Genomic DNA, 10,207 nt, shown 5'->3' on the forward strand with positions numbered 1-10,207 from the left:
TTTTTTTTTTTGATACCGGAGTATGCGCCCAACACCGACGGGAATTCATTGTAACAGTCCCTTACCTGCTATGCTTTATGCAATTAGTCTCAACATCATAGGGAATAGGACGTTGTACATATGCTAAAGTTTAGGTAGCTATGGTGTGAGTTCAGCTTGATCTCATGGTCTGTGGGGCAAAGGATCCTCTGTGGATCTGGCTTATTAGATCCGATTATAGTTTGACCAGAAATATTCGAAAATATACCCTGAAATACTGGCAGGGGTTTCCAGGGCACTTTCGAATGTGCACCTCATTATTCATCACTTTCAAAATGTTTTTCAACAGCTTTCAAATGGTGTATTGAAGTAAAGAATAAAATTTCGATTCTTACACATGATTTTCAACACACCCATCACTAAGAACTAAATCCAGCTTCAGGTGTGTTGAAAATCATGTGGAAGAACTGAAACATGATTGTGATGCAAGTACAACATTTGACAGTTGTTGAAAAACATGTCGCAAGCAATGAAAAATGTTGTAGACACAATGTTGTAGGAAATTGACTCGGAAAACCCTGCAAGTTGCAATCTGTACTATCATATGATACTGAAATGATCGCAATAAGTTTCATTGTCATCATTCCTACCAACTTGTCAAAATCCGTTACCGTAAAAAAGACGCTGAAATATAAGAATAAAACTAAATAAGACTTAACAACCCAATTCATACACGAGGAAGAGTTTTCACGAATTTCTTTCAATGTCAGTGCGAGGAAAAGTAATAATGGAAACAATTTGCAATTTATGTTTTAAATGTATTGCTTTTGATTTTATTTGTTTTAACCATATGTGGGTAGTGGTGTCGAGCGAATCTGTTCTTCAACCGTTTTTTGCAAACACACACACTCACACTCTATTGCTCTCTACACCACCACGAGGGGAGGGGTTCTTCTTCTCTCGTACGCTTACGCATTGGCACTTGATTGACACAGTTAGTGTGTTGTATGTATGTATGTATATAGATTATTGTTGCCGTTTGTTGTATGTATTGTATGCTTTTCTGGCAGACATTTGTCGCCGTTTTGATAAGTATTTGATCTGTGTCGCTTATAAGATCTATCCTGTCTATCTACCGCTAATGCTGCGCTACACACACACGCGCGCGCTTCTTTGCTTTTGTAATATACGTTTTTTTTTATACAATTGGGGGTTTAAATTATGACGCTTACACACTAAACAGCACTAAACTGGCTACACTAAGCTCTAAGCTATGCTAATATAATAAACGTTTTGATTCGTTTTCATTTAGGCACTCGAATTTCACAATTACGTTTGTTTTCTTCCCTATGCTTTTTAGTCGCTACTATTAACAATTACTGTATTACTACTGATATAAGAGGGTTTTCCTGTAGTTTGTTTTCGAAACGCTCTACCGTTCCCCTGTCTATCCGTTTCTTCTTTGCTTTCGCGCTCTGGAAGAACTCGATTCTTAAATTGGGATGCTTGGGATGATGGGATTTACATCGGAAAATGGGAGGGGAAATTCGAGTCGCTGTTTTAACAATTAACCTTTCTACATGCTACTTCTCAACAAACGTGTTATAAACATTGCTTACTTAAACACTAGAGCTTTCTTTTTGCTTAACATTAACCACCAATCTGTACGCACAAAAACGTCGTCTTACTGTACACCTTTTGCTTGCTGCTGATTCTGTGTGTTGGCACCGTTTAGTTTTTATACAAGATTGAGAGATAATACAGCCGAGAGAGAGAGAGAGTGAGAGTGAGATAGAGCGAATAAAAAGGAAAGACTTAAGGACTAATACGACCAGAAACGAGAACAAACAAGTTTAGCTGACCTGCACTGAACTATGGGACGGGCGGCCCACACCCCAGAACTAAGGCACCGTTATACAAGTTTTCGATTACATTTTTCAAAAACCAAAAAAAGAAAGAAAGGGAAACAAATTAAAAAAAACTCATGTCTCATTTGCTGACGTTGAGCGAGCGAGCGAGCCGCACCGTCGCCACTTCCTTCCCCCCGCGGGGTTTGAAATCTTTCTTGACCCTTTTTTTGCAATTGTCCCTTATACGATATGCAGGTGTACAATTGCAGTCACAGGATAGGATTTGCTTTTTTTTTTGTAAGTGTGCGCGATTTGTTTGCCGTTTTAATACGTTATTGCTTTTTGGTGGTTGGGTGGCATTTTTTTTACCCCACACTGTTTTGATCCGGTGCTAAGGGCCAGCCACAACACACACATACAATTGCACTTTGCCAATTGAAGTCTAATTTTAGCTACCCCGCACACCACAACTCGACCAGGTATGATGATGATGCAAGCCAGAAACATAAAACCTTTTTCCCTCTCTTTGCCCTCCCGTCGCCGCGCGTCAAACTGATCGTAATCAAGCGGGACGCGGGACAGGGTGTGTGTGCGCGCGTTCTAAGGTGACAACACACGGTGGTCGGTCCCGTGCACACTTACGAGGGAAGCAGCGCAAAACAGGTGACTCAAACCCTCTTCTTCCCCACAAAACCAAAGCCTATCGGCGGAACAAACATATTTGCTCGCGAAAAAACAAAACGAAAAGAAAAAAAAAGAAGCAAAAGTCAAGTAGCGCGCGATCGAGGGCGATGCGTAATAGGGTCTAGTTCAAGAAGTGCATGTGCGAAGCATTATTTTGCGGCACAAAAATAGGAATAAAAAAGCAAAATAAAAAAAATCGTTCTCCGTTGTTCCTTTTCACGGCGAAACTGGAGAGATGGAAAACGTTGCTCCCTGTTTGAATGATATGTGAAACCGCCGGTAGTTGGCACATTGCACCCTAAATGTCCTAAAAGCACACGGTACGGTAGGTGTGTGTGTGTGTGTGTTGCTCTACGCTACCCCGCCTTTTCGCGCGGATTTTGGGAAATTCCCACCGAAAAGGCAAGTGGCAAACGCGCACTACCCAAAGAAAAGGGAAAAGGTGCGAAAAGATGCAGCCCATCCCCCATGTTGTATCCTTAAGCGGCCGCTTGTACCTTCTTTCCTTCTTTTTTCGTCGCAGCAACACGTTTGATTTGGAGAGGGCACATTATAAGTGTGTTGTAAAATGCAAATGCATTTTGGTTTGCTTTAAGAGCGCAGCTAAGGTCTACCTGGCAAGGCTGCCTCTCATAGCTCCGAAGCTTCTCAATCCCTACACTGCCCTACCTGGGATCTTCTCAATTGACCCCGGGGCCCTCGATTATGGCCATCCCTGTGTGTCCCTATCTCTCTCTCTATTGATTGAACTTGCAAACGAAAAAGCTAATGACACGGTGAACATTATGGCACCTGTGAGGTGTGACGATCGACTAATTGTGGGGAAATCCCGCGATCCCGATCTGGTCGCCTCCTTACCCAAAACCTGCCCGGTAAAGCATAATAAGGTGTGCGGCGGTCGGTGTGTTAATCCCGCCACCTGTGCGGCCCCTTGCTGAACTGTTGGCCACCAACAGACAAAACAAGACCTGCTCGTTCTGTTCTGGAGACGGTTGTAATTTTGGCATTTGGTGTGTAAAACAACGTCAAACTTGATATCCTTCCCATCACTTTCTCGTTTCATCTCTCTCTCGTGCTGTTTTCTGAATCTTCCTCATCTCGAGTTACATCCCTGTATCTCTCTGTGTGTGCTTTTAATTCACACAATATATAGTAAAATATCACATTTCAGTTAAATAAAACAAATATGATTAAATGGCCTATCTTGAAAAAGCAACTCCCGTTTTGCTTCCCTCCCTTTTAATGCTATGCACCCAGTACGGCATTACCTTTCACGTGTCGCAATTGAAGCGGTGCAAAAAATCACCCTACAACGAGCGGTGAAACTCGCACACTGCCCGCTGTCGTCACTTCCGCATGATGATGATGATGGTGTTGCTGGTGGTGGTGGTGGTCATCTTCCTGCTGCTGCTCCTCCTGCTGCAGCCACTTTTCCACGTACTTGCGGCTAATGTTGTACTTGGTCGCGACCGCCCGGTAGTCCCCGCGGCACGCCACATCATGGTAGAAGCTGTCGATTGCCTGCCGCTTCAGCTTCTCCGACGACGACGGGCCGTCGCTGCTGCCGTGGCTGGAGGCGCTGCTGTGGCTAGCGTTGTCCTCCTCCGGCCCGCTGCAGACGGACGAGATCGAGGTGGAGCTGTCGTATCCGGACACGGGCGACGCTTGCGGTGAGCTCCAGCCCCGCCCGGTGGCGAGCGCCGGTACGGGCGCCACACCCGGCAGGCCGGTCACCGGCGAGGCAAGCAGATAGGCCGGCGGGTTCAGCTCGTACGCGTGCGGCGGTTCGTAGTACGCCGGCGAGCTGTTGCTCCAGATGATTGGATATTGCTGCTGCTGGTGGTGTTGCTCCACGATCGCGGGCGATTCACGCGTCGAATCCTTATCATCTTCCGCGAGGGCTGAATCGGGCCTTTGCTGCTGCTGCTGCGACTGCTGCTTTGGTTCCTCATCCAGCAGGTACGGTTTGAAGAGTTTCACCGACTTGGCGGGGCGGCTCGTGTCGGGCGTTGCGATCGGGCCACTCATTGCCGAGGAGGATCGCTTGTTGGAGGAGGTGACCGTGCTGCTGGTGGCATCGCTTGACCGGCGGCAGGACAGATCCCACGCCTGTTCCGACGCGCTGTGGCTGCTTACCGGCTCATCCACCTCCTCTACGCTGATTTCCTCCTCCTCATCCTCCTCCTCCTCCGCCGCTTCCAGCTCCCCTTCCTCGTCGCGCTGCTCCTGCTTTACCCGCCGGTCGTACCCGGCGTCGGATGCGGGCGAAACGGGCCCACCGAGCTGGGACGAACCGGGGCGTGACAGATCGATCGGATGATCGTACCGCTGGACGGCGGCTGCTGCCACCGCCGCTGCCGCAAACGCACGAATGTGGCCGTAATAGTGGTTGCTCTCCCCGGCCGACGTTGGCGGTGAGGGTGGGGCGGCGGCAGGCGACGAACCAGCCAGCCGCGGTACGGGCGAAAAGATGACGGACGGCTGCTGCGGGTTCGCCGGATCGCCGCCAGAGGACGCCGGCTGCTCACCGTTCGATACGCTCGCTGGCGGCGACGTGGGACAGAGCGAACCGGCGGCCGATGACGAGCACGACGCCGATGATGCGGTGGACAGGGGCGAACAGGAGGACACTGGGATGGCCGGGGCGGTGTGGACGGGTGACAAACTTGCACCATTACGCACCGCGCGTTGTCTGACCGCGTCCATCAGATGCTGCTGCTGCTGCTGCTGGGGCACGATGGGTCCACCGATCGGATGGAACGCCAGCGGATGGACCGGCTGCAGGTGTTGCTGCTGCTGCTGGTGGTGGTGGTGGTAGTGTGCTGCTGCTGCTGCTGCTGCTGCGGCCGCTGCTGCTGCTGCCGCCGCCGCTACCGAGGGCGCTTGCATCAACCCGGTCAGCCCCGGATGGTGATGGTGCGGATGATGGTGGTGATGGTGCATGGCCGCCGCTGCCGCCGGCTGATAGTGCAGCGGATGATGGGCCGGATGGTGCACCGATGGATGGTGCTGCTGCACGTGGGGCAGATGCGGATGCTGGTGGTGGTGCTGGTGATGATTTAGAAGATTTATTTTCATCCCCGCCTCCCTGTTGGCGTTGCCTGCTCCTCCGTTGGTAGAAATTCCGGTGTTGCTACTGCTGCTGCTGTTGCTGTTGCTGCTGCTACTTCCGCCACCGTTTGCTACGACGGAGCGGAGATTGCTTTCCACCTGCAGCCACTTCTGGATTTGCCGCCGGTGAATGCCGTACTTGCGGGCGGTCGCCCGCTGATTCCCCTTGCAGTCCCCATCGTTCCGGTACGAGTCGAGCACCTGCAGCTTGAACTGGGCGGTGAAGATGCGCCGCGACCCCATCTTGGCGGCGTTGCTGTGGCTGGGGCTGGTGGTGGTGGTCGCTGTGCCGGCGGCGGACGGTGACCGGCCGGTCGGGGACGCTTCACTTTTCACCATCATGCCGGCAACAGTGAGTGAACCGTGGGCCATTTTTGTTTCTGTTTTTTTTTTCGAGAAAGTTTTGCACAAAGTGTTTGTTGTGGATATGTCGGATATGTTTTTCGCTACTGAAAAAAGGCACACACACAATTGGTAGTATTTTACAGACACACACACTAAAAGGCACGTAGATACACGTTCGCACACTTGTGGCACAGCATCATTACGGAACGTTTACGGCACATTACACGCTTGCTTGGAGCTTGGAACTGTCAAAATATTCCATTCGCCCGGCGGCTCTTTCTGTTTGCTGTTTTCGCTGCGTGTTTGTATGCGTGTGGAGGCGCCCGGTGCAGTTCGTTTTCACTGTTGTCGTCCGCACACACTATCACGTTCTCTCTCTATATATATATTTGCCGTTCTAATGCGCTTGCTGCATTTTCACAAAAACGCACAACACACACTTTACTATCGTCACTTGCTCTTTGTATAACAATTGCTTTTATTGCGGTTGTGGAGACAAACGCACACACACACACTACTGTCGTTGGAGAAAAGTCGTCAAAAAGGCACTTTGGGAATATGAGTCTTCCCTGCAATTACAACACTGGAAACACTCGCCAAAAACAAAACGCACTACAATATATTTCACACTAAATACAAACACACACACACGACCCGAGTAGAAGAAAAGGCTCTCTGTGAATGATGACCGAGCGCGCGCGCGGGTTGCACTCCGGTTGCTTTGTGGTGTGTCCGCTGTCGTTGAGCTGTGTTTTCAAAATGAAACACACAACACACACCTGAAACCTATTTTGTTAGGGGGGTCCTATTGGCTCCGTCTTTCTCGCTCTCTCACTCTCTCTATCTCTTGTTGTCTCTCTCGCGCGCGGGAGACGAGCGTGCGTGCGCTCTGGTGCAGTTGCTGTGAGGTATTGAAAAAACGGCTCGCTTTGCCGACTGTGCCAGGGCCGGCCGTGCTCACGGTTTGTCGTCGATCGTACGCCCCTCTCTCTCTCTCGCTCACCAGCGCACCCACACACACAAACGTACGAGGGGCGCAGTGCGTGCGCGTTGATTCATACTCACCGTCACATGATCGTACAAGAGAGTGTGTGTGAGAGAGAGAGCGCGAAAATGAGTGTTGAATGAGTGTGAAAGAAGCGAAGGAAAGAGTGAATGAGTGAGAGAGAGCGTGTGATGGCGTTCTCGTTCGCCGCTAGCGAGACAAGTGGCAGAAAGCGTTTGAGCGCGGCTTGTGAGAGCAGGAAAGCGCATTCTCTCGCTTTCGTATGTGCGTGTGTGTGTGTGTCTGTGGCCCTTTTGTAGGGCAGGTGCGGGTAGTGCGCGCGGTTCGATGGAATGTCGTTCGTTCGGTTGTGCGGGTTTTGGGTGTTCGTACGTGCGTCAAGTGTGGAAAGGTGGTCAGAGCGGTGGGCGGCGGGGTGGCGCACCAAACGAGACAGTCAGCCGTCAGCGAACGCGGAGCTGATTTCATCCCTGTGTGTGTGTGTCAGTGTGTGAGTATAGTGCGCATTCACAAAACGCCTACTGGTCTGCCGCGAGTGTGAGCATCCGTTCCGAGCCCATTCTCTCTCTCTCTCTCTCTCACACACACACAGTCTTTCGCATTGCTTTCTCGCTCGCGCACGCTTTGCAGTGGTGCGGCGCGATCTCTGGTGCGTCGAGAATGCCACTCGGTCTGACCGGACTGCGCGAGAGATCGAAACATTTCCCACCCCGTCCCTTCCCCCTTTTCATTCCCTTCCCTGTTTGCCCTGCATTTAGCTTGTTTTTTCTGCTTCTTTCAAACCGTTCTACAAGCGCGAGCGCTGCTTTGTGTGTGTGTGTTGTGCCCTGTTGCCGTCATCCAGGCTGCCGTCTTCCATTCCGACCGTTTGCAAGTGGGTGCAAGGGGGGGAGGGACGGCTAAGCCACCTTCACCTTTCACCCTCGCGCACACACACAACCTGCCGCGGCTCGGTCGCTCCGTCGGGGCCGTTTCCGCATGCGTGTGACAGCTCATCTCGCCCGGCTCCACTATCTCCCATAGGGTGGGTTAGGTGGGGTGAGGGAGTTGGGAAGGGGACGAAACACACACACACACACACAAATCGAAGATGATTTATCGACGCACTCAATTTTACAGGTTTTTGTTTTTTTCTTTATCATTTGAAGAGCGAAGAATGAATTGCCCCTAAAAATAATTTCAATTTGACACATTTGCGCATCCCCCAATACCCCTGTCCCACTCTCCCCTTTCGCGATCGCCACCCCTTTTCACCTCTCAGCTCCCCCCAAACCCCTTTTACACTGGTGTGCCAAAAATGTTAAAATAACCGCGAGTTCAATTTGAAAAAAGGGAAAAACAAACAGAAATTGCTTCCTTTTCTCTCCCACACGGCGGTGAGCCGTATCAGGAAGGTTCTATCTCTTTCTCGCTCGCTCGTCGATGACGCTCGATTTATACCAAAAAAAGAAGCATACGTATGCATGACCAACGACCGCTGGCTACTGTGTGTGTTCTTTTCTGCTACATACGCGCGTGTGTGTGAGAGTTGTGTGACTGATGCGAGCGAGAGAGCGAGAGAGAGAGGTGCGGCAAACGTGGCAACGCAGCATCAAACTTGTGCAGCCGCGATAGTGTAGCTCTCCAACACAGGCACACTCTTTCTGGCCACACTGCTGCTATGCTTCTCCGATTGTGTCGGCTTCTCGTTCTATTGCCCTTCCCTTCTCTCCCACCCTCACGTCTCTCTGCGACGAGCGTGAAGGTGGTGGAAGAAAGAGCAACAGGCAAACGAGCAAGCTCTCGATGTGTGCGAGCAGCAGCAGCAGCCGCCGTGCACGGGACAGGCCTGCCTAGACCGCACCAGACAAATTGTCGCCACGGCGCGGCTCGCTCTCTCGGGCTTGAACGCACAGACAAAGGCGGAGGGGCGAAGCGGGACGGAGCGGAACGGGTCGGGACAGACAGGCAGGCAGACAGGCAGGCAGGCAGGCAGGCAGGCAGGCAGTGTTCGCCGTCCATGGGCGAACCACCCCAGACAAAGCGTCGCGCGGCTGGAAAGCATTGCATAGGCCGCGCGGCGTATACAACATCACACACATCGTTCGATGTTGGGGTGTTCTTTTTTTCCTGCTCTGGGGTTTCGAACGTGGTTGTGTGTATGTGATTCTGGGAGCTGAGGGGCCCGAGCATCATCATTATTATCATCAGCATCATCATCGGCAGCAACTCCATGATGTGTTGTCCGAGTGGCCACAGTCAAAATGTCATTAACAACCTCTTGGGTGTATGTGTGGGTAGGGGAGGAAGGACCTGCAACAAGCTAAAATAACAAGTTTCGGCAGGAAGTTGTTTAGGCGCTAGGGTTGTGAATGAATCGGGTTTTGGGAATTGATTGGAAATTATGTCTACAGAAGTACGACACTCCAAGCATTGATTATTGATACAGATATAGAGGTCTTACTTCGCTCTAATGATTTTGAGGTTAACTTTGAACTACGTTCAATCTGTTTACTCAGAACTAACAGCTTAGGTCTTCTTGAGATGTTCTGGAATAATGGATCTATACAAGATCATAATATGGTTTATTAGATCCTCGTCTTCTATTTGGCGTGACAACCTACGCGGACATGCCAGTCTATATGCAGGATCTGAAATTTCCAAACAGTCCAATTGCACTGGATTAGACTATAGTGCTTCCTACTAGATCACTAGATCATCGTAGCATACAGTAGAAAAGAGTATAATAGATTAGAATATAATATAAAACATTCCTTAGCTCCTTCATAGGAGTGCTAGGCTAGTTATATGTGTTAAAATATTACGTATAGTCTTCATTCAAATGTGAAAACCCTATCAGTGATGCTCGGGACTTATTTTTATCTGTTCCTGAGAATGTCAAATGAGTCCAAAATAGTCAGTTTTGAGCAGGACCTATGTTTGAGAGTTTGGAATTTCTCTGGAGCTCAGGAAGTCATCGCGGAGTATCTTAAGATACTCAACGTCCAATCAATCGGTTTTATTATGAATAACTTCCAAGGCATTATCATTACGAACACCATGCGAGGTCATTCTAGGTAGCCGCATCAGTATGGACGGGGAAACGTTCTACGATCATTAAAAAAAACAACCCTCCAACAGGCTCAGATTGCATAAGCCGCACAACGGAGACATAACATGAGCAAACACGGCAGACCGCATGGCGCGCGATGCATTGACATTTAGGTTCTAAGGTCAACGGTACAGACTAAAC

The 10,207-nt window shown here is 50.0% G+C and overlaps 1 protein-coding gene across 1 annotated transcript; it reads right to left on the reverse strand.

The window, feature by feature from the left end:
* Window positions 1-783: 783 nt before the first annotated feature.
* On the reverse strand, window positions 784-8,223 carry LOC120956983 (midnolin homolog). The gene has a single exon (XM_040378868.2). It carries the CDS (start codon window positions 5,994-5,996, stop codon window positions 3,816-3,818), a length of 2,181 nt encoding a protein of 726 aa, XP_040234802.2. The 5' UTR covers window positions 5,997-8,223; the 3' UTR covers window positions 784-3,815.
* Window positions 8,224-10,207: the final 1,984 nt, after the last annotated feature.

This window comes from Anopheles coluzzii, chromosome 3, assembly GCF_943734685.1.
Source record: "Anopheles coluzzii chromosome 3, AcolN3, whole genome shotgun sequence".
NCBI lineage: Eukaryota > Metazoa > Arthropoda > Insecta > Diptera > Culicidae > Anopheles > Anopheles coluzzii.

What these genes read in the sequence shown, in the direction of transcription:
- LOC120956983 (XM_040378868.2), bottom strand. Translation starts at nt 5,996, where the DNA reads ATGGCCCACGGTTCACTCACTGTTGCCGGCATGATGGTGAAAAGTGAA.